The sequence below is a fragment of the Pteropus alecto genome, unplaced genomic scaffold (genome assembly GCF_000325575.1).
Source record: "Pteropus alecto unplaced genomic scaffold, ASM32557v1 scaffold11, whole genome shotgun sequence".
Lineage (NCBI taxonomy): Eukaryota > Metazoa > Chordata > Mammalia > Chiroptera > Pteropodidae > Pteropus > Pteropus alecto.
In genome coordinates, this window is record NW_006431956.1 from 8,648,251 (window position 1) to 8,673,448 (window position 25,198).

The window sequence follows — 25,198 nt, forward strand, 5'->3', positions numbered from 1 at the left end:
AAGCTGTTCCCCAAATACCACATGTTAAAGGCTGAGAAATGGCAGTGGCGTTGAAGTAGTTGTGGCAGATAGATGGGGCAAGTAGGGGGCTGACTGTAGTCAGGGGAAATGGCTAAATTAGAAAGTTGGGAGAAATGAGAGTGATCATGTTATTGGGGTTGCCCAGCAATAGGTTTTGCAATCAAAAGACCTTCCGGTTCAATATTAAGGGTAGAAGATGGGAAGAAGGCATTGGCCATGCCATTCTTGCATGAATAGAGGGTCTACAAAGGAATAAAAGAGCAATATTGTTTGCAAATAGACCCCTAGTGTACTAGAATTCCCCTAAATGTTGACTTTAAAAATATAATCCAAGACTGAGTCTAGCCTGGGAAAAGATGGGAGTGTAGAGCTGGCTGAGGGTGGCATCTGACATGCGCTGTGGAGACAGGGAGGAACAGGAAACCCCTGGCCTGTGCTGGAATGGCACCAGTGTCCCCGAGCTGTATCTCTAGAGGCCCCTTTCAATAGCCAGAGCCACGTGTCCTGGGGAGTGACGGAAGCACACTCCCCATGGTCATGGAACCCACTCGAGCTATTAGATGATTCTCCGTGTCAGTTGATGGAGACTTACTTCTCCTCCTTTCCCAAAATGAAGATATTATGCTACTTTAAATTCTCATATTTTGGAGAATGTGCAATAAAACATACGGCTTCATAGATTAATATGTATTTTGAAACATATTCAGGATCGAGAGATCGAGATTGTAGTATCATCCTGAAATCCACTGGCAGGTCAAGCGAAGACAAGCTCTCTACCGACACCACTCCCTTGTTTGAAGCTCTGCTTATGTACTTATTTATTCAATTAATCATATAAAATTAAATGTCACAAAAATCAAATCATTACAGTAGTATTAAATATAATTATAATCAAGTATAATTAAATAAAGGTACTTAAGTAAAGATCATTACTGCAATATATAATTAAATGGGTAATAATAGAATCAGAGGATTATGTGCTCATGTAAAAGGAAACGTACAAATGATTACAAAACAATGTAATTATCATTCTTACAATGTTTCCATAACTGAATGTCACTTATAATTAGACATTTTATAATCTAAGAAATTTCAGGGGACCACTTAAGATCATCAATTCAACTTATACACATGGAGAATTTTACTGTGTTCATTCTCTTGCTATGTGACCTTGGAAAAATCTAGGCCTCATTTTACCTTTCTGTAGAATGGGGACAGTGATACTTTCCTTTAAAAAGTAATCACGAGGAGATATTGAATGTGTCAAGCATCAACTAAGTACTTGCTAATAGGTAGCATTATTATTAATATTAAGATTATTACTCTTAGTTCAGAAAAGAAAACTTTATGTATTTTTTCTCACATCTATTTAAATAAGACCAAGCAATTTCAGGAAAAGTACATATATTATTCTCAGTGAAAATACTTACCTAAGCTCTTTGCCTCATATTTGATCTTAAATCCTTGCCCTCCATTACTGTCATCAGAAATAAACTGAACGAGCATTTGATTATCTGAGGTGAACAGAGTGGATGAAGGACGACTGCCACAGAAATGACCATTTCCTCCATGGGGTCCCAAGGGTGGAGAATAGATATCAGGTCCATTTTTTAGCTGTAAACACAAATTAAAATGAAACAAATTCTTTCATGCCGATAAAGATGGAATACAACTGTTCTATTGATTTATGACACAGGAAAGAAAACTCATCACTTTGTTTTCTGAATGAATCCTGCAGAAAAAGTAATTAGAAAAGGCAGCACATGAGACTTACCATCACGTAATCCCCCTGGTTACAAGAGGAGTCTGTATTTGGAATCTGGAAGGGCTGTTCAAAATGGACGGCAATGACCAGACCTCTCTGAACCAGGACGTGCCAAGAACAGTTGAGGTTAGGAGGGTAGGTCTCCAGATACCTGGGTGATGTGATAATCCCTCTGTCTGCATGCAAGTATCCACCACAACCTTCCCAAGAAGAAACAAAAAAAAATTAAATTTTTTTTTAATTGAAAAAGGAAAGAAACTCATGAAATAACATTTACAACAGGATAAGGATAGAGAAGTAAACAGTAGAGACAAGTTACTAACTATCACAGAGATTATGTCATAGATGTAAGACATACAATAAACACATGTATGACATGGTGATAAGTTCTAGCAAGTAAAATGAATGAGGAGAGGGACAGTGGTACAATATTGTGTGAGGAAGTTAGAGAAGGCCATGTTGTGGGGGTAACATCTGAGCAAGATCTGAATGAAATGAAAGATTGAGCCGTAGAGCTTTGTGAGAGAAGAGCATTCCAGTCTAGAAAACAGTTGGTGAAAAAGCTCGCTGTGTTAGTGGTAGATCACGGAAGTCAGAATGGATGAAGCAGAATAAGAGATCCAAGAGGTAGCAGGGTAGATCACGTAGGAAACTAAAAGGACTTATTTTTAATAAGAAGAGGAAGACATTGAAGGGTTTTGAGCAACAGAAAGGCATGATCTGACTTAAATTTTAAAAGAATCACTCTATCCGCAACACTTAGACTGTAAGTGGAAGGCAGAATCGAGGGGGAAAAGCAGAACCGGGTGCCCAGGAGAGATGACAGATGCCTGGACTAGGATGGTAGGGTAGAAATGGCGAGAAGTGGTTAGAATCTATACCACCGTGAGGGTAGAACCATTCTGATTTGTCGACGATTAGGATTTATGCAGTGAGGAAAGAAGAATAGGGAATGATGCCAAGCTTTTTGGCTTAACTGGAAGAATGTACTTTCCATGTACTAAAATCGGGAAGAGTGTGGCCTGGGAAAGCTGGTGAGGGAGAAAGCTGGTGAGGGAGTCAAGAGTTCAGTCTTCCACATGGTGACTTTATATATCCCGAGCTGTCATACATACGTACATACATGAGAATGTATCGCGACAGGGAGAGAGAGGTTGGGAGTTGAGGGGAGACTGTGGATGGAGCAGCCATCAATTTGCCAGCTGTCAGGGACCACACAGCTTATCAGTGAGTGAGTGTAGAGAGTGCACACAACTAGTTACATCGCAGAGGTAGAAATTCATCTTAGGTCTAACTCCAAAAGCCCATTCTCTTAAACCACTCTGCAGCCTGACTCCCTTGACTGTGAGGAAGACAATTTATCTTCAGTTGCTCCCTAGTCCATAAAAGGCAGACAAAATAGTGGAGAAATTATTAGTTTTTAAAGTCTATATTGATAAGCTACTTTAAAATAATGTTTTTCGGTTAAAAACATGAATCTTTTGATATTCCATATTCCATGGACTACTTCTTGATCTTTAATCTAGTTTGGATTGAAAATTATTATTGGACTTCACGTTTTGTCAAATTTTGTCTCAATGAGAATACACATGATAGCCTGCCATATACTGTGCACATTCTCTGACTCATAGAATTCATATTTCTAGAGCAGCAAACTCTACCTGCCACCCTTCAAATGAATTATTTCAACCAAGGGATTTATGAAGGTATCTTCTGTATTAATTTGACTGGTTATTTCTTAGACTGATGATAACTCTGACTTATTGCTCCTTTGATGTATTATGGCTTCGTGCTATCTCTTAGTTCCAGCCTGCAGCTAGGCTGAAAAATGGTTTTAAAGATTTTACTCTTGTGCCTCTATGGAGGGAAGATACCCCACCCAGAGACCTGCAGGCAAGGGATCCTCTTTTACAACTCGGCCACAGTTTTTTGGCTCAGGACGCAGAATCTGATATAAAGCTAGCCATCTAGAGGCCGGGCAGAGACCCGTGTGCTGTGACATAATAAACCTGTGCCCTCACATGGAAGAATGAGCAGGGTTTACTAGGGAGTGAGTAAGAGTTATATGAGATGAAATGAGATGAGACAAAATGGATTAAAACAAACTCTTAGGACACATTACTCTTGTGAAAGGATGCATTAAAGCCCGCCCTGGTTATACTGAAGTCCGAGGTGAACCGGATCCACATGTACTCTCCAGTGGACCGGATGGGTCCTGGGAGCTCTCTGCCACAGAGAACAGCTAGCTGCTGGGCCACGTTATTGTCTCCTAGGACCAAAGAAAGGAAACATCAGCATGAAAATATGAGGTCTTCAGACTCTCTGCCACCATCATTTGCAATCCAGCCAGAGCGGATCACATATTTTTCTCAAAATGACACCATCCTTAGGTCATAATGGGGTTCTCAAACGCAAGGACACTCGAGGGGCTACATCATTCTGGCTCCAGTTTGCAATGGTGCCTCCTGCCTTCTTCTTTACCTGTGCTGATAAAGACTTCTTTGACAGTTTCCGGTATCTTTCTAAAAATTGGCTGACATTTCTTCCTGGCACTAAAACTCAAAATCAGAGTCCGTTGGATTAGGAAGTGTTTGTGGACCAGTGCTGCTGCTGTGTGTGAGAATAATCTAAATTATTCTGACTGCTGATGTCAAGTATCAAAAAAGAGAAAAAAGGGTGGTTCTTCAGCCTCAGATTCTATACTAACGCTATAGGTCATTTGCTGAGATGTGTGCCTTCAGCTCTAGAGGTGGCTTTTGGATTCCTTGTTTTCACTTTCATTTGTTTGTTGTTGTTTATTTGTTTTGCTGTTAAAAGAACACATTTATGTCCATGTGTGGAGGATGAGAAACAAATGGATTTAGCAAGTGTGCTCTTCCAGAATCACAAAGGACAGCTCGGGCACCCCACGGCCCTTTTCCCCTTAGGTTCTCTTGGACATAAGTTTCAGTCAAAACAAATGTCCCAGACAAAGCCAGAAGGAGGCAAAGGAGATGATAACCAATTTACATTTCTTGGAAGGGAAAAGACATTATTTTTTTCCTAAGGCAGAGAGGTAATGAATTTCAAGTTTATTAAAAAAAAATAAATAAGCAAAAAAGAATATGAGACATGAGGAAATTTGTCCTTTCAACAAGCAGAATGAATCCTTTTTGAGACCAGCTTAGTCATTATTAACTACTGCAGAAAACCAGTGATTTTCTGTAATTACAAATGTAAAGGTGTATAACCCTACAAATACAAATGCTTGAAAAGGCCTTCTTTAGAGGCTTTTTGACCTCTGGAAACTTTCAAATTTTTTACAGTTCAAAATTTTATCTCTAACGCCTTTTGCATTTTTCTTCACTATGCTATTTTGCTACATATTTTACCCCAAATTGTTTTCACTGACATATTCTTTATTTATCTGTATCATCAAATTCTGAAGTTATTATATCTTGTTGTTTATTTCATGTGTGTATGTTTTATCTCTCAGTGAGACTGGGGAGGGTTTACTGATTTTGATTTCTAAACTTCACCCAGACTGATGAAACAATGCTTATCTCTAAATAATTACTCACCGATTAACTAACTGATTTGGTAAATAACCCAATAACCACAATGTTCCTTCCCCAGTATCCATAATAAATAGTGCACTATTTCTAGAGCTTTCCATAACCTCAGCATATGAATTGCAACAGGGATGAACCTGATTTTTAAAGAGAAAGAAGTGGCGAGTCAAAGAACAGTGAAGGAGTGGGGCTAGAAGGGAATTCGGTGATTCTCTCTCTACTCCAACATCCTCACTTTAGAGATGTGGATGCTGCAGCACCGAGATTGCTGGTAGCTGATGTTTACTGAGCAGTTACTATTGCCATTGTGAGTGCTTTAAATGTAGTACCTGATTTTATCTTCACAATAACATTTTTGGTACGTATCACTATTACCCCCATTTTGGAATAAGAAACAGTCTTTAGGGGGATATATAATTTGCCTAACACCATAGAGCACAGAAGTCAACAGGGGTTTGAAAGCTTGGACAATTAACTCCAGAAGCTCAAACTATGCTATTAAATAATAGTTAAAATCTTAAAGTCAGATCTAAAAATAAAAAGATTACTGATTTTTGATATAATTTTTTTCTCTTCTCTCTTTTTTTTTTCCTTCCTCCCTCCCTCTCTTCCTTCTTTCCTTCTTTTTTTTTAGGCCCAGAGTAGTTTCATAGGATCTCAAGTTTCTGGAAATCTTTGGTATGCAAAATTTGTTGGAACATGGTCTGGAAAAAACTCAATTTTGAAACAGGACAACTCTGCAAAATTAATAAGCAGGTGGGAGGATGATTTCAGCTCCCCAAGGAAAGCCACTAGGGTGGCTCAGGGATGTCCACAGCCACCCTAGGGCCAAGAGGCTATGACAACTGGCCAAGCATCATTGCTTATGGCCAATTGGCTCCAGATATTTGCTTCAGAATATTATATGACCCTGCCACTCTGAAACAAACAAACAAACAAAAATGGTTGGACAAAGAACGAATAAAATTTAATTCTAAAAGTATATTACCACTAAAAGTGCAAATGCAAAAAAAACCCCAAAATTAAAACAGAATAGGCATTCAATAACTATTTCTTGAATGAGAAAACAGGCAAATGAGGAAAGAATGAATCAATTGGGCACGTACTCACATTGTTAGTGAATAAAAAGGAATTTATAGGGATAGGTCATGTAACAAATTGAAAATTGTGTAATTGTTTTGGCTTGTACTCCAATTTGTTGAGCTCTCTGAAGTAGCTCTATGTCCCAGCAAGAACACTTTCATTCTATAAATAGCATATGATAAAAATCTCTCTTAGAAATATCTCTATCAAAGTAAACTGAAATCTAAATTAAACTATGTCAAATTTCCCATCTACCAAAGGCCAGGACTTTTGCTAGAAAATTTTGTATTCATTACTTTCCCCGATCCTCACAACAGCCCCATGAGGTGGATTTTTGTCTCTCTCTCAGAGATGATAGAACAGACGTTGAGCCATTTAGTAATCTGTGAAAGATCACACAGAAGGAGGAAAGGACAGCTCGCTAGGTTTGAGGCTTCCAAGAAAAGTGACTGGTGGAACAAAAAGCAACTCAATAAAAGTGATTTTTAAAAAAATAACTATAATTTACCCATTTTTGCAGTTACCTACCAAAGATATTTTTAAAGCTTCTACTGGGTTCAGAACATTCAGAATATGTGTGCAAGAACACATGAATTTTATTGACTGATAAATATAAAATTTTAATATCCACAGGAACGCCTTGATGTGAGGAAAGGGGACAGTTCCTCTGGGCAATGTGCAGAAAGCTGATTGTTGAGAAAAGGGAGGAAAGTTACAGTTTATCATCTCATCATCCTTGTATGATTGATTTGAGTCTTTACTTAGGGTCCATCCTCCACAGAGAGAAAATAAAGCTCCTCTGCCATTTGATTTTTCTCACCATACTTAGTCTGGGGTTGAGGGGATAAGGGGACCAAGAGCTTGCACATTAGCAACAGGTGGGCCAAAAGCAAACACGTGTTTGATCCAAAAAAAAAAAAGAAAAAAAAAAAAAGAAATTCTCTGAAGCATTTTTCATTAATTGTCAAAATTTAACATTTGAGAAATTCATAGAAAATTCTACATTTCTCGCATCTCTTGAAAAATGAGATCCATAATACTGAGACTGCTTGCCTAATCGCTGCTCCGTTAATCATGTTCTGCAGTTTGACATTTCACTAGTTATGTGACCTGCTGTCTAGGTGGGCATGTGAGGTTGTGCTGTATCTATGGTGCAGAGTAGAGGGCTGGTTCTCAAAGACACCATGGGAACGACCTGGAGGCAGGGACCAGAGTCTGGTAAGAGAAGCACCTCACATCGGAGCAAACTCTAAGGAGGTGCCTGAGATCTCCAAAATCAAGGTAAGTAATATTTCAGTGCAACATCTCAAAAACTGAATTTAATGTAACACGAACACAATACTGAAGTTTTAAATAGAGACAGGTTCTCACTCGGCTCTTTGCCTGATCCCGCCCTAATCTTGGCCCTGCTTGGAGGTCCTTTTAAATCACAGATCTGGGACTCAGCCTGAGAGTTATTAGTTTAGTAGGTCTGGGCTGGAGCTGAAAATTTGCATTTCTAACATGTTCTCAGGTGATGCTGATGCTATTGGTCTAGAGACCACACTGTGAGAAACACTGATCTTCTCAATCCTATGCAAATTGTGAAACACACTTTTGTATATGTTGCATAGTAACATTATTCATATCCCTCACTCAATGCATAGCAATACCATACCTGGATGTAGAGGAAAAGATGAAAAATATTAGCCCTTAATTCTACCCATCTACCCAGAGATTCGGTAGACAAAGGGATACATTGCAATATAAATACTTTTCCCACTTGAATCTTAAAGTCATAGGTATAGAATGCCAAGATTCACTTCCAAAACCTTTCAACAAGAAAGCAGCACCACCTGGGAACTCAGACTATTATTTCCGCCAAAGGTAGTGTCTCCTCTTAAGAATCGATGCTATTCCTGACAGTATCTGGATGATATTGCTACAGGCAATTTCATAGCTTTCTTAGTTCTTCAGGAATTGTAGCCAGTTCTAGTATTTGACGCCTTCGCTGACCACAATTTCTGTGAATTTCCAAGCAAAATGTATGAAGACAGTAAACAAGTATGATTATAACCAAATGCCATTAAATGTGTGTCAAGGTTGAAACTTGGTAGTTTTTTGTTTTGTTTTGTTTATAAATGTTTCTCACCGTCTCGTATCACGAGTTGATCATATTTGCATGTACTTTGGGCTTCGATGTCCATGGAGAGGATGTTGAGTTCCACAGTAGAGTCAGGAGCCTGGATAAGCCATGTACAGTCAACCCTGTTACCATAGCTTTCGGGCCAGCCTGGGGAGAAGAGGAAAGCTGGCACCTCTCCTGTCCTCAGGAACCCGCCACAAGCACCTGCAGAATGAAGGGCAACACCTTTGAAATACCTCTGATGAAGAAGAAACTAGCTCTTTCACCTTAAAGTGGCAGACTTAAGCTGAAATGAAACAATAGATTAAAACAATTTTCTCATAGGACTCTGTAAATATTTTATTAAACCCATTGATTCAGCTGTGATTGATGTCATTTATTTTTGGTAAAGAAAAATACATCATATTCTACTTTTTGACCATAATTTTGCCACACAACCCATTCATTAACGCGTGCCTATTATTTGTTCATCACGAAGTTTGTCCACATGGAAGACCCTATTATTATTACTACTATTATCATCTAGGTAGAACTCTGTTCATCTTTCCTATGTATTTTAATCTTTACCTTTTTAGTATAGCTAGTCATCATGTAGTTTATATCTAGGCAATTCTGAAATAATTTTCAATTTGGTAAACTGAAATATTCAAAAAAGCACATGACCTTATAATAACAACAGCCTTTTATTACTTTTTATTGTTTTTTAGAAAATAACAGCTTTATTAAGCTATTATTCACACACCATAAAATTTACCCTTTTAAATTGCACAATTCAGTGGTTTTTAGTATATTCTAAAGTTCTACAGCCATCACTGCTATCTAACTTTAGAACATTTTCACCAGTCCAAAAAGAAACTCCAGGCCCATTACAACTGATTCTCTATTTCCCACTCCATCAGTCTGTGGAAATCACAAATCTACTTTCCATCTCTATGGATTTGCCTATTCGGGGCATCTCATGTAAATATAATCATGTAATATGTAGTCTTTTGCAACTGGCTTCATTCACTTAGCACAATGCTTTAAGGTTCATCGATATTCTAGCCCATATCAGCATTTCCTTCATTTTAAGGCTAAACAGCATTCCACGGCATGAATATACCACATTTAGTTTTTCCATCCATCAGCGGCTTGACATTTGGGTTGCGTCCCCCTTTGACACTAGTATGATTAATGTTTCTATAAATGTCCATGTAAAATTTTTTATATATTCCTATTGGCAATGCATAAGGGTCCCTACTTGACATGTTTAGCATCCTTTGGGTGACTAGTCCACATTAGGCTCATTGTTCTCTAATCTTTTGGGGTCTGTTTACTTCTAGAACAAGTTCACAGAACAGTTTGAAAATTCCAGTGAGATCCGATGATAATGTATCCCAATCAAATATTTCAAGAATGAAGAATATCCTCCAAGAAATATTTGCTGATTTTTTTCTATGTCAACCCTCAAATCTATATATGCCTTTCAAAGTTGCTTAAACAATATTTCAAGGAAAAAGCACAGTTCCCCCACAACACTGCTTATTGAGGTAACTAAGGATGTCTTTAAAAAAGTAATATAAAAGCTTAAAGTTAATGCTAATTTTACCTTGAAACCTGAAGGTTAACAACCAGCTAAGGAAAAATTGAAGCATTTCTGAAGGCAAAATTTAAAATAAAAAATAGAGGGAAAGTAGTTACTTCTATTAGTGAATCCTTAACAAGTGTGTGTGTGTGTGTGTGTGTGTGTGTGTATGTGTGTGTGTGTGTGTGGTATTTGCCAAATTTTCAGAGATCTCTAAAGTGACCTCTGGAAATTATAAGTAGAATATCTTATGGACATCAAACCCCTAATTAATATGAAAAATATAATGAGAAACTAGAATTATTTAGAAACATGCAATTTTTTAAACTTGCATTTATGAAAGTAAAAGAACACCTGAACATATGGAGAAAGTTATTCTTCTTACTCATTTGTATATTTGGCTCCTATTAGGGTAGGACCCTTTGAAATATTGACCTACACATATCAGCCCCTAAAAAGAATCTCCTTTATTACCAAACATACCTGTAGCAATGGTGGGTAAAGCTCCAACAGAGGTATCCATTGCAAACCACTCCAGAAGGAATCCTTTCCCTGAGATTGAAGAGTCAGAAGAAAACTGAAATGTCAAAGAATTTCTAGTGGAGCTAAAAGATGCAGTCTGGGTACCACAGTAAGTCCCAATCAGGCGGGAATGAATGCCAAGCCCATCATAAATCTGCATGTAAAAAAAAAAGATAAAAGAACATTGGATGTAGGTAATTACCTCTATTTTCCTTCATTAAAATATAAAAGAATGTCTTATGTTATTATAATTTTATCGTAATGAATAGATAATATATGAGTAAACATATACCAGTTAAAATAAAAATTGTCATTAAATATATAGTAGGATTGCAATAATTTAACGAGTTTTAAAATTATTCTATCTTTGTTGCAGAATTATATTAATAAACACTCCATGTGATATAGCTCATTATATGATTTATAATAAAATTTGGGCATGGAAAAGTAGGAACCAGGATAGTTACACAAAAACAGCAGTCATGCTGTTTTTGGAGGAATCAGAAAGGAGGAATCAGAAGAAAGGGAAAAAAACGAGAGGAAAGGTTTGACGAGAGGAAGCAGACAGGTGTCCTAAAGGAGTTCACACGACTCAGAAGTACAGATGCATAGTTTGCAATGGCTCGGCGCCCCTTGAGAGCACTCGATAAATCTTTTTTATTTGGTTCAAAATATTAAATTACCTAGTTAGAGATATATTTTATGATAGTTCCCAAACACATAGCATGGGGCGCATTGTTTTTCTGCACATGTGGATGGATGCTATCCAACCACATCTCCTATTTTTCCCATCGTCTTCTCCTAAAATAATTTGGAACAAAGTCATTATAATTGTGATTATAAATTTCTCTACTGATGCTACTATATAAGGTCAGTTTTTCAAATGATGTAATAACTATTTTCACACGTACTGAGCATTTGTCAGGTACTGAGTTCTGTGCAAGGCATCGCGAAACTAGCATGAATAGGATGGAATCGCTGCCTTCAAGAATTCTGTGGTGTGCCAGATAATCAAAGTAAAAAAAATAAATAATAAATAATAATAATAATAATAATAATAATCTGATAGTAAAATAGTCAATCTTATAGAAGCTGAGAGTAGAATGGTGGTTGCCAGAGGACGTGGGGAGAGGAGAACAGGGGGATGTTGGTAAAAGGGTACAAACTTCCACTTAAGCAAGATGAATAATTCTAGAGATCTAATCTATAGCAGTGTGACTTTTGTGAACAACACTGTATTACATTATATACTTGAAATTTGCTAAGAGGGTAGATCTTAAGTATTCTCACCATGCCAAACACACACACGCATGCACACACACACAAAATGATAACCATGTGAGGTGATGGATATGTTAATTAGCTTGATTATTGTGCTTATTTCACACTGTATATGTATATCAAAACATTAAGTTATATATCTTCAGTATATACAACATTTATTTGTCAAATATGCCTCAATAAAGCTAGGGGAAAATTCTGATAATGTTTCTGAAATTAATTCAGTAATCTATGTCTGAATAGCGCTGATCACCACAATTTTTATATTTTTATTTATTTTTTAAAAATCCTTCGAATTTTAATACTCTAACATGAGAATAAAGAGAATAGTGGGATATAAAATAGAATAAATAATTAAGATATACATACATGCTTAGACAAAGCCCAAGAGACAAATTACAATAGTGCTAAAAATATCTTAAACCTTAGATACAAATAAATATAATATCAGAATTACCTTTGTACAGGTAATCTAGAGGGGGTAATTATGATTTAAGGCAGACCATCCCATGTGATTTGCAAATACCTGAATAGACATTAACTTGAATTTATTTTTGCCAATAGCAATTCACCAAAAGTTATAAACAGCGATTGTACTTGGAAACTCACCCTTAATTTGTCATAATAGCAGTTTTGCGTTAATTCAATGTCTATCTCCAAGATTCTACCATGGATAACTTGAGAGTCATTCACGTTTACTATCCATTGGTAATCTGAGTTGTGGGGGTAATTTCCAGGCCATAAGGGAGAGGCAACTTTCCCATGAGTTCCCACAATATTGTCATTGCCAAATACTAGGAGGAAAAACAGAGTAGTAAATCAGACCTACTTAGAACAGCTCTTTAATCAAATGAAAGACACAAAGGCAAGGAGCGATGAAAAGGATGGACTTTTAATTGACTATGATTTCTTTTCTGAGCATGGAAAGAAATACTGCTTCCCTTTTGGTTTCTGTGCTATCTATTAATTCATGGAGAAGGGTGATTTTGTGAATGGAATTCCATCTCCTTAAGAGGTTGCATGGAGTGAAAAGAGACAATAACTTCTCATTTGAAAAAAGGTTGGTTCCCAGACCCTAAGGGACTTGGGGACATGGGATAGGGGAGAGGAGGAGTTACCAGCTCCATTTTCTAATTTTGGTTTACCTAATTTACTTTGTCTTACAAAAGAACAAAACATGTTTTTAAAAATTGTGTCAGATAAGAGAAACTGACATTTGGGTGCCACATATACAATAGCTAACTATGGAAAAGTCCAGTTAGAAAATAAAAATATTTAACATTTTATACTATTGGAACACTCTGTTGTTATAATATCTGAGCACTTAAGTCAATCCCAAAGTAATACCGAATGTTTTTAATTTAAAGAATATAAAGTTTATGGGTTCAAATGAAACACATTCCATAGAAATATACCAAACCTGAACTATAATACCTTCAAAGACTCTTTAAGACAACATCACACACACACACAACGTTTAATTTAACAATTAGCTAGAAGTAGAGCTTAAGACAAATATTAGAACCCTTGAGCCTTCTCTCTGGCTCTTGATGGGCCATTCGTATACAATTTAGTTTTTCAAACATATAATGAAGTAACTCCACAAAGACCATAAATACAGAACAGTGTAGAGTTCAGGGCTGTTCTTAGGGCAAAACAGTGTTATTCTTTCTAGTTTGTAGGACTCATTCTGGAAGCCATCGCTAAAACAGAACCAACTTACTGATAGTAAATGTGGCCTGGAAGCCGACGCCACTGCCTGAGCCATCGGAGACAAATCTGATCCACAGGGCATGCCCAGCAATGGATGAATAATTGAGGGGGAGGACATTTCCACAGTATCGTCCCACTAGGTGACCCGTGGTGTTTCCTTCCCGGATCTCCACAAAGTCTCTGCTACAGTCCTGAGAATCCTCCAACTGGAAAGTTCTGATTTGAAACAAAAATAAATGAATAAATAAAAAGGAATATTTAGGGGAATTAAATGGGCAGAATAAACTTAGGGATTATCCTGAACCACATGCTGGGTTAATCTGTTCTTTTTTTTTTTTTTTTTTAAACTTTCTTTATATTTAATCACAATATTTTTAGGTAACTAACCAATTTCCATCACTCAGATTTGTTAAAATACATAGTCAAGAGATATAAAGACAATGAATACATTCCCTTCAAGTTTTCTTTCTAGGGGAAAGAAATTGGTCAAGAATACAGAAAAAAATATATATTATGAGTCAGACTATCCTAAGTGCCATTAGAGCTATCAAGAATTTTGGCGTAGGAATTTTGAGGCAGAGGTACCATATCTGATTGTGGGGCTCAGTAATAGTATGGTGGAGAGGTCTTTTTGAGATGGAAACATTAGCTGAATTTAGGTACAGAAATGGTGGGCAGAGAATGTGCGCCAGCAATAGCACATATGAAGAAAAAGGTGGGGTATATTTAGAAATCTGCAAGAAGTCTAATTTGGTTAGAACTTTGAATACTTATAAGAAGAGGTTAGGAGACATAGCTGGAGCAGTATGATGGGCTAATTTTGGCAGAGCTTAAATGCCAGTCAAAAGTACATACACTTAATTTCTGGAAAAGTAGAAAAAATATGGCTTCTGTAATAACACGGGCTAGTGTTCAAGCATGTCCTATTCAACTCGTATTATATTCTGCAATTATGATGAAATTAGGGAATGGAGGGTAGGAAATAATATCTACCTCATATAATGGTCATTAGTAATGTATATAAAGAGTCTGTAACACATAGGTGCTAAATGAATGCTTTCAAAACTTGGCTTTAATGCTTAAAAAACTTAGATATAGTCAAGACAGTGTGGTACTAGTGTAAGGGTAGACAGAAGAATGACAGAAAAGAAAATTCAGAGAAAAATCAACAAATATAGAGCCAATACCACCCAATCCACAGTGTCAAGACAATTCAATGGGGAAAAGAAAGTTGTTTTAATAAGGAGAACTGCAGTAACTGGATATCTTTATGAGGAGAAGAAAAAGGACCTCAACCCCTGCCTCTCTCCATACACAGACACTAATTTAATATTTCTCATAGATAAAACCATAAAACCTAGAACCATATATATTCCTAGAAGAAAATATAGAAGAATATCTTTATAACCTTGGGATAGGCAAATATTTCTTAGAATGCAAAAGGCACTAAATATAATTAAGAAATTAATAAATCTGACTTCATTAAAAATAAAAAATAAAAATTTCTTCTATAAATATATGAATAAAAAATGAATAGGCAGGTCACAGACTTTGGGTGGGGAAAGGAGAAATCATGGCAAAACATATATCTGACAAAGGACTCAGATCTTGAATATAAAAGGGAATTTCTACAAATAAACAATGAAAAAACAAACAGCTTGAATGTACACTTCAAAAAAAAGATGAGAGAATATGAAAAGTACATTACATCGTTAGTCATCAGAGCAATGTAAATTAATATTATAATATTAACTGTAATATCACAATAAGTAATACTGTCACAATAAGATGCTATTTCATACCCATATCAGAATAGCTAAAAAAAAAAAAAAGAGAGAGACTGACAAGATCAAAAATTGCTAAGTATGCAGAGCAACTACAAGTCTCATATATTTCTGGTAGGAATGTATATTAATACAACCACTTGGAATAATTATTTGGCAGTTTCTTATAAAAACAGCCAATTAATGCTCCAGAAATTCCACTCCTAGATATTTGCTCAATAGAAATTAAAACACATGCTATGCTAGTATCCTGAATATAACAGAACTCTTGCCACTCAAAACTAAGAAGACAAATAACTCAATTGAAAAATTGCAAAGGAACTGAATAGACATTTCTCCAAAGAAGATATAGGAGTGGCCAGTAAGAACATGAAAAGATATTCATCATCATTAGTTATGAAAGAAATGCAAATCGAAACCACAACGAGCTAGCACTTCATACCCATTAGGATGGCTATTATTAAAATTTGGACAATAACGAGTATTGACAACAATGTGAAGAAACTAGGATTCTTGAGCATTGCTGGTGAAAATACAAAATGGAGCAGCCACTGTGGAAAACAATTTGGCAGTTCCTCAAAAAGTTGAACGTAGTCCACTTCTAGGTATATACACAAAGGGTATAAAACTAAATATACCCAAAGGATATATTTAAAAAATATATAAAGGTATATAACTATATATAAACAAATAAAACTATGTATAACTATATATAACATAAACAAAACTATGTATGTAGTTATATCTGTATAACTTGTTTGATAAACAAAACAATATACATAAATACATATACAACTGTATATATAATACCACATTTTATACATACGCACATTCTTTAGAATATTATTCAGCCTTAAAAAAGAATGAAATTCTGATGTTTGTTACTACACGGATCAAATTATGCTAAGTGAAATAAGCTAAGCACAAAAGAGCACAGATCGTATGCTTCTGATTACATGAGACAGCTGGGACTGGGAAATTCGTAAGGACAGAAAGTAGAATAGAAGCTGCCAGGGGCCAGGAGCAGAGGGGCGGGGAGCTGTTATTTCGTGGTTACAGTTCTGATCGGTAGGATGGAAAAGTACTGGGAATGGATAGTAGTGATGGCTACAGAAAATTGTGAATGCATGTAATGCCACTGAATTGTACACATAAAAATGGGTAAAATCCTGGTTTTTATGTTAAGTATATTTCATTATATTAAAAAACTGAGAAATTTTGAGTGGTAAAATTTGATGATCAGAGCTCCTCTTGAGAATATTATCTTGCAGTAACATGTAATAGTAATGACTGTGGGCAGCAGAAAAATATTTTTTTGTTTTTTGCTATATTAAATCTAATAGAATGGTTTATCACTCACATGGGGCTATCTATTGGAGATCGTATGCAGGTTTGGACTTCAGAAGAGACTGTGGGGCTGTACTTGGAAATAAACTGTATGTATACAATAATAGCTGAAAGCATGACTAGATTGGGGGTTTAGAAATGGAAAACTGGGGATTAATAAGTAGAGAGAAAGAGAGGTCAGGAATGAGAGCAGAAGCTTAGGGAACACCCATATTTTGAGTATAGTGAAAGGAAGAGGAAACAATAGACACAGGAGTGATCTGAAAAGTAGAATAAAAGCAAATGCAATGTCATGTCACAGGAGCCAAGGGAAAATTAGGTGAAGAATGAGAAGGTCAAACAAGGCAAAGATCTAAGAGTATGAATAGGCTATAAGATTTGGTTCCTAAAAATAAATCAGTAATCTTTAAAGACACAGTTTCATAGAATCAACTATAGAATTCTTCTTCACATATATTAAAGAGAGTGATTTCCATAAGATGGTGGATTACAACAACAGCAACAAAACAATAACAAGATTGCTATAACATCCAACAACAATCAGAATTTATAAATTCACTTCAATTATTCTTTTTATGTGCCCATTAACATGCATAAAAATGTATCAGTACAGTTAACCACAAATCACAAGTGTCAGAATATATTAAAACTATTAAAAACCATGTTCTCTGACCATTATAGAATAAAATTAAAACATAGCACTAACAAAGAGATAACCAAAAGTTTCCATAATTTGGAAACATAAAACATCTTTCTATATAAACCATGCGTTAAACAAGAAATCATGATGGAAATTAGAATATATTTAGGGCTGAATGAAAATGAAAACATTATGTATTAAAACTTATGGGGTGTAGTCAAAGCAATATTTAGAGGAAATTTATAGCCTTAAGTGCCTATAGTAGAAAAGAACAAATATTAAGAAAAATGAACTAGGGGGTCTCATCTCAGAAGTGATAAAAACAAAGCAGAAAAAAAATGACAAATAGAAGAAATAAGACAATATTGTAAATGAATAAAATAGAAATGTAGAAAATATTGTAAAGATAAAAAAATCAAAAGCTATATTTTGACAAGACTAATACAGTATAAACCTCTAATAAGACTGATGGAGAATAAAAGAAAGTTTAAATGGGAAATGTTACTAATAACAAGAGGACATATTAAAGACACTAAAAATTCTTAAAATTATAAAGAAGGTTATTAACATTATGCTAATAAATCTGACATCTTAAATATTTTTTTACAAAAATACAATATAATCAGTCAAACAACAACAAAAACAAAAACAAAAACACCTAAGAAGACCATTTAATCAATAAAAGTCAGTATTAAAAATTGCCTAGCGACAAAACAAAACAAATACTTGAGTCCAGATTATTTTATAGAGAAACTACCAAAACTTCAATAAATCAATACCTCCTCAATCCTATTCTTATACAAACTGTAACAAAGAATAGAAAAGAAAGGACAGCCTCCAACTTATTTAATGATGTTAGTATAATCTTGAGAGCAAAATCGGTAAAGTTAGTTCAAAGAAAGAAAAAGTTTAAGTCAAATATCTATAAGACTTTTATGGAAAAAAATGTGAAATTTTAGTGAAGGACATAAAAGAAGACAAATAAATGGAGACATACTCCAAGTTTAAGAATACAAAGAGTCAATAAAAATTCTCCCAAAATGAATCTATAAATTCAATGTAATTCCAGTAAAATAAGTAAGATTCCATTTATGCAAAGTGTAAAGCAGAAAGCAATACCAGGTAATGTGAATGGATATACATACTATACATATAGATGTATATATACTATATATGTGTATATATATAATAAAAATATAAAAACATGCATGGAAGGGACATAAAAATTCAAAATATGGGTAACCTCTGTGACAAGTAGGTAAAGGGATGTGTACGGGAGACTTTTGCTGCCCTATGACATTTTATTTAATTAAAATTAATTTTTAAAGAAAAAAGTAATGTAATAATTTTAAAAAGCTAAAGGAAGTGAGTGCAAACTATTCTTTTTTCAGAAGTAATTAGAGGGAATTTTTGCTGAGAAGAAGGACAAGATAAAGAGAAGAAAGAATCTAGTGAGACTATAAAAAAGAAACTGTTGGGAAGGGAAAAAAAATGTCTCGAGAATGGAAAATGTACTTTTCTACTGTGTATACCTATCAGTCAATGCTCAACATCATGGACGGCGATATTTCACACGATGTTCAGCTCTCCTGGGGCTCTATCTCAGGTAATGGATTAAGACGCTTTGGGTAGGGACAACAAGCTTGGAGGTACTGGCCACCTCAGGCCCCACTGTGGAATCAGAGTATCAGGCACACACACCTCCGAGCATTCACTGCCCACCAGAGCACTGGAGCAAACTAGTCAGCTTTGCTCTACCATCCGCTTCTCAAGCTAGATACTGGCATCAGCGGGTCTCTAGCTAAACTAATGATAAGTGGCTCTCACAATTCTAACAAGGTGGGTTACTACAGTTTAGATATTGTGGATCCACTTTTTGGACATAGTTCTGTCAGCAAGCTCTGACAAGTGAGTAGCAGAAGAAATCAGGAGATAACGTACTATCCATTTATCTTTAGGCCCACTGTCTTCCTTAACAATTTGATTTTTTTGTAACACAAAATTTATACCTACAATCATTTTGGGCCAAGAATTGTTCTGAATCCATCTTTAGGATGGTTGGTGCTTAAATTCAGGCTCGGTTTTATTGCCCATAATAGTATCAGCACTGTGAAATATGCTAAAATTGTCTTCCTCTGCTTATCAGAAGAAAAAGAGAAAGGGAGATAATTTTCATCAGTGGCTGATTTACATAAAATTGCCCCTAAAACCTTTCTACTCAAAGCGCAGCATCACCGAGAACCTGTGTGAAATGGAGAGTCGGGCCCCACCGACTGGCTGAGCCAGACTGTGGATTTTAGCAAGATCTCAGGTTTTCAGTATGCACACTAAAGTTTGGTCCAATAGTCCAGAAGATTACTAAGCACAGGTCTTTTCTGTTTTAGTACCAGACTGGTATGATCTAGTAGTGCAAAATGGCAGAAAAGATGTTTTATTAATGATGGTAGGATGATACTATAAGAATCAAATTAAACTTTTTTAAAAGCTTACTGTTCCTGGAAGTCTTTGTCTTAGGTTGATACATTTTGGAAGCAAATCCCCCCTCTTTCCAAACACTTTGGCTAAGATCTGTTAGTAAAAATACGACGTGGAACAAGAATAGTACAATCTCTGTTTCTCATTATCTCATTTTGATTCTTGAACCAAGATCAAGCGCTTTAGAAAAGCGCTCTGCAAGCATAAAATATAGTTTTTGCTAATTCCTTTACAAAAAACTCCTTTTTAGTGTTTGTTTCTCCCTCCTCCTTTCGTTGCAGATTCAACCACAATCTCTCCCATTTCTCTCCCTACTCAATTTCACCACCGTGTCCACCACCCAAACCCTGCGTTTTAGAACTTGACGTGTTCCATATGCTTCCAATCTGCTTCTCACACACCCTAGAGGAGCGTTTCCAAGCACCCATCTGGATCCAGTTTAGACCAGGGCAGAAATAACTCGCAGGCTTTGCTATAGAGCCCTTCTCATCATCCACATAAAGAGGAACATCTTGCATTCGGCAAAATTTATTTTGAAAATAAAACTCAAGCAAGTAACAAAATAATCAAAATTAACTTCGTATGGCTGAGAAAGGAAAAAGTTGAGTCACTAACATTTGTCTTTACAAAAATGAGGATTTTAGTGTCCTTAAAACAGTAAAATGGATGAAACTTGCTTTTTATGTTTATCTCCCATCTTCTAGAAGGAGAGACAATGTTGAATTTAATGGTGAACTGCCACACAAGATACTTTAGAAATGGTAAAATGAGAGAATTTAACACTCATTGAACATCTGGGATGCGTCAGCCTTATACTATACATTTTAAATTTGACATCTTTAATCTCAACAGTGGCCCTATATGTATGTATATGATTATCCACTATAGATGAAATTAGTCTCTTTAGGTTTTAAATAAATAGTTTCTTGACATTAATTTATTAGTAACTAATTAAGAAATGGGATCGTTTCTGTCTTAGATATTCCCAGTGCCTGGCCCAGTTCCTGGCAACTGCTGAATGTCAGATTGATCAGCAATACGAATGTGGTAGAGAACAATAGGAAAAAAAAAACAAAAAGAAGCCCTTTTATTAGGTAATCAAGAGGCCTGCTAAGCCATGTGAAGGACTTTGGACTTTACTATAAGGATAATGACCATGTTTTAGTCATCATTATATTGATCATTACAAAGCATCTAGCATGGCAGTAACATGAACTGACTATGTGCCTAGCACGTAGTAGGGGCTTGATAAATATATGTCGTATAAAGGAATACGTATATATCAGGGAAAAATTATATGTATATATATTTCTTCCCATATGGAACTTTGTGCTTTTAGTAGAGACAAAAGCAAACAAAAACCTCTTTCGGATGTAGCAATTTAAACTTGCACTGCCTTTCAGGCACTCAGAGGGTACTTTTGTTTTAACACAATGCCACTTGTACCCTGGAGAGGCCCTTTTCTGATTGATGGACTGAAAGAAAGCAACTTGAGATGTCTGAATGCAGTCCACAAATAGGTCTGCTCTCTCATTTTTTAACCCCGTCTTGATGCACTGAATGACATGTCAAGGAGAAGGAGAAGGCTTTTTGGGTATATAGGCTGAGAGACCTCAAAACAACCCTCTTCTCTCAACAATAAGTAACTTATTCTAGTCCCATCAGAAACAGAATCGGCAATCCCAACCAAAGCCCAACCATATATAATAGAGTGTAATAAACAACTTCTAATATAAAATATCAATTTAAACCCCAAAGTCTTATCATTCAATACTTATGAAGCGTCTATTACCAGCATGTGGCATGCCACAGGTACCTCTCTACTGATGATTGAAAAGTCCCATTTCACTTACCTTGTGCTTTTACCATCTACTTCTGGAAAATACATTATTGCTGTTTAACTTAATCTAAGATGACTCAGAATGTGGTGGAGCCCTATAGTTAATTTCACACCCATAATTCAGATTCAAAAAAATCTTATAGTTCAGTCAGGAATGTGAAAGTGATTTTACAAATCAACCACTGTGTTCCTAAAAAAAACTTACCCAGTCATCTTTCTGGTAGGAATGGAAGGAAAGGGCGCCGGGAGGATATGGTATGTAGGCAAGAAAGTGTAACTGAGATGGGATCTCTGCTGGAAGAAAGAGTTACTATTCTCTGGAAGGATCTAAATGTTTCTAATTTTTTTTAAAAAGACGAAATTACTGTTCTCTAAAAATGAACAGTCCACGAGTTAATGCTCAGGCATGCATTTCTGGTAATACCAGGCAGGATTCTAGAACCATTCTCAAGAGAATTTTAATGCTATTTATAGCCCAAACTATGACTAAGATAGAGGAAATTTGGTAACAGACTTCCTAACGTTCCCACCGTATTTTCTAACAGTTGCTTGGACACATATGTTGTCCTTCCTATTAGTAATAGTGCTTCCTTCCTGCAGATTCACTGAAACAATACACCATAAAAAAGAGTTTACATAAAAGACAGCTGGAGCCGGTTGCCAGGGGAACTGACAATGTTCCAGACACATTCCACATTAGAGGGATAAATTTCCGGGTAGCCGGGGCTGTTGAAGATGCCTTCAGCCATGTGGAAGCTTCCACCACAAGCTGGAAGAAAAGAGAAACAAAGTGAGTGCCAGAGCAAAGATTAAATACAAGACACTGTAAGACAAAGGAGAAAGGGCAGTACAGGAGTTGTCGTGGCATCAAAAAATACCCTATTTCCATTTCACATTAAAACAAAAATCTATGTCATATAAAATAAGAAAAAGATTTTGAAAACTGAAAAATAAAAGCCACTGAGTATGGTGCATTAGACGAAATCTCTGTAGATTCTTTTCCAAGAGCCTTTCCTCCCTGTGAACTCTAACTTCACGTATAAAAGACTTGTTTTAATCCTCTCGGTATTTCTGACCAGGATGATTTTCAACCCTGGCCTAGAAGGGAAGGCAGCATTCAAGCCTCTCGCTCTCAGGAGACCGCGAACCCACACACACATCTTCTAGGTTCTTCTAGGTGTTCTATGGCTTTTCAGTGCTGATAAGGAGGAAGCTGGCAGCTGACAAACAGCACTCTCCTGGCTAAGAGACCCAGTACCAGGCGGCTCCTCTTTCTGCTTCTACCCACGTGCCACCATCCCTCCAGATCCTGCCTGAGTCCAATTTCGAGGCCAGGGAGACAAGAACAGAGGTTGTCTGTCCATAACAGATGTCATTGAACTTCGTCGATCAGGGGCTGCTTTAACGGACTTGTCATGGAGGAGAACACCAACACACTGCCAGCAAGTCATCCAAGATCATTCCAACCAATTCTTTCCACTTCCAGAGTTCACTATTAGCAGCATTAGTTACAACAGCCAAGGTAGGGACACACGCTAAGTGTCCATAGGCGGATGAATGGATAGAGACAACGTGACACAGAGTTCACTAGTGCTGGAATTTACAAGTACATGAACCTAATTTGGAAGAAGGTAAGGCTAGTCTCAGAGGCGATCTCAGGAAACTAGCTTCCAACTGTAAAAGATTCCCAAATAGCATACCAAGGATTCTGAGCGCGTTCCTCTTAACCTAGCAGTGCCATCTGCTAACATGTCTTACCTGAGGATGACGCGGCATACGTAGCGTGGAAACCATCGGAATTCACTCCAGAATCAGAGACGAACCTCAGTGTCAGAGCATCGCTAAAGGAGGTGATGGGATGAGGCATGGTGGTGCCACAGTAGCGGCCTAAAGAATGAAAATAATGATGAGGAGAATGAACGGTGACATGGCATCAGCCACTGCTCTAATCAGCCCGTACCACAAGCGATCAATGCAAACAAGAAATCGCTATTAAGAGAAACATTTAAATCAGGGTCAGTGTTTGAAACAATGCCTGAGGATTTAAAATAAACTACAAATACAAGCACAGGAGAGATGATTTATAAACATGATGAAGAACATTAGGGGGAGATAAGAAAAATGTAGATGACCTGGGTCCAAGTATAACTAATGCTAAAATCTCTAGCACAGTAGGAACCTGCACAAATAAATGCACTAATACTTAAAAGCAAAATTTTATAGCAGATACCTGGATTCAACTCCTAGCTCTTCTATTTCCTAGCTACGTGACCTGGGCCAGTTACTTAAGTACTCTGTGCCTCAGTTTCCTCACTCGAGAAGAGAGAATATTGTTAACTATGAAAGCTATATCATAAGAGTATGAGTATTAACTGAGTTACTGTAAGTTCTTACACTAGGAGTCAGTGTAAGGTGAGTTCTATATACATGTCTGCTAAATAATACGTCCTCATCCGTGGTCAAATGCTTACAGGTGAAAATCACAAGCAATACAGCCAGAAGTGCGCGCAGGGCAGAGTATTCACTGAGCGCCCACTCCCGCTGCAGGCGCTGACCTGTGAGTAAAGTGATGAGCAGAATGAAGTCCCTCTTCTGAGGGAGTTGGTCTTCCAGCACAGGAAGAGACGCCCAAATATAAGCTTCTCATGGCGAAAGTTTAAATAACCTGAGATTATTTTGCTTGAGGACAGTTCAGAAACTAGATAGCAGCAATGTTTAGTCTTACTAGGATGTCTTACAAATCAAAATCCAGAGTATTTATATATATATAAATACACACACACACACACACACACACATACATATATATATACATTTATGAATATATATATATGCATATACATATATATTTTTTGCTTTCACTGAGGACAAAACCAGAAAAAAATGCTCAATTTGAATATAAGAGCTGTGGTCAAATAGTAATAAGAAATTTCTTACAGAATGCTATGGAAAGCTGGGGTAGATTTTATTTCACTGCCATCTAAAGCGGTTGCAACTTTTAAATTAAAAACAAACAAACTATTCACGTCCTTGCATGTGAACCAACTGAGTTTCTTGAATCTCACATTACATCCTGCTTTCTTACCCCCTAATATTCTTTATTTGGCTTATGCTGTGCTCTGTGATTATTGGAAACATTCTAACCTTGAATGACAGCATACGCATATGTATGAATATAAATGAAACACAGCCAAGGCCACAGATGTGACTGAGTGAATGCCGCAGTACCTCGGAGGGGCGCGTCGTCGTAACGGCCGTCCAAAATTTCTAGGAAGTCTCGCGTACACGTCGTGCTCCTTTCAAGTCCAAAGTGGGTAAAGGAGAGGGTTATGTGATTGACTGTAAGAAAAGAGAGAATGCTATTTGACAAAATACTGGCAAGTAAAACACACTGGGAGAGAAATTTTACCTCTGATGATTTCATCTGTGGGTTCTCTAGCATGGAAGAAATGAATTTGGTAGATTTGCACAGGGTTTGAGTGGCTGA

General features: G+C 36.5%; 1 protein-coding gene across 3 annotated transcripts in view; it reads right to left on the reverse strand.

Moving 5' to 3' along the window:
- Window positions 1-25,198, reverse strand: part of CUBN (cubilin) — a 235,745-nt gene that overhangs the window by 77,593 nt on the left and 132,954 nt on the right. For all 3 annotated transcript variants that reach the window (XM_015585634.2, XM_025043437.1, XM_025043438.1), the window contains exons 34-43: window positions 24,940-25,050; window positions 23,470-23,598; window positions 22,348-22,480; window positions 13,636-13,841; window positions 12,522-12,706; window positions 10,593-10,785; window positions 8,552-8,749; window positions 3,909-4,055; window positions 1,796-1,986; window positions 1,452-1,635 (exon numbers count right to left, since the gene is read on the reverse strand). In XM_015585634.2, the coding sequence (XP_015441120.1) occupies window positions 1,452-1,635; window positions 1,796-1,986; window positions 3,909-4,055; window positions 8,552-8,749; window positions 10,593-10,785; window positions 12,522-12,706; window positions 13,636-13,841; window positions 22,348-22,480; window positions 23,470-23,598; window positions 24,940-25,050 (1,677 nt within the window). The remainder of the gene's footprint in view (window positions 1-1,451; window positions 1,636-1,795; window positions 1,987-3,908; window positions 4,056-8,551; window positions 8,750-10,592; window positions 10,786-12,521; window positions 12,707-13,635; window positions 13,842-22,347; window positions 22,481-23,469; window positions 23,599-24,939; window positions 25,051-25,198) is intronic.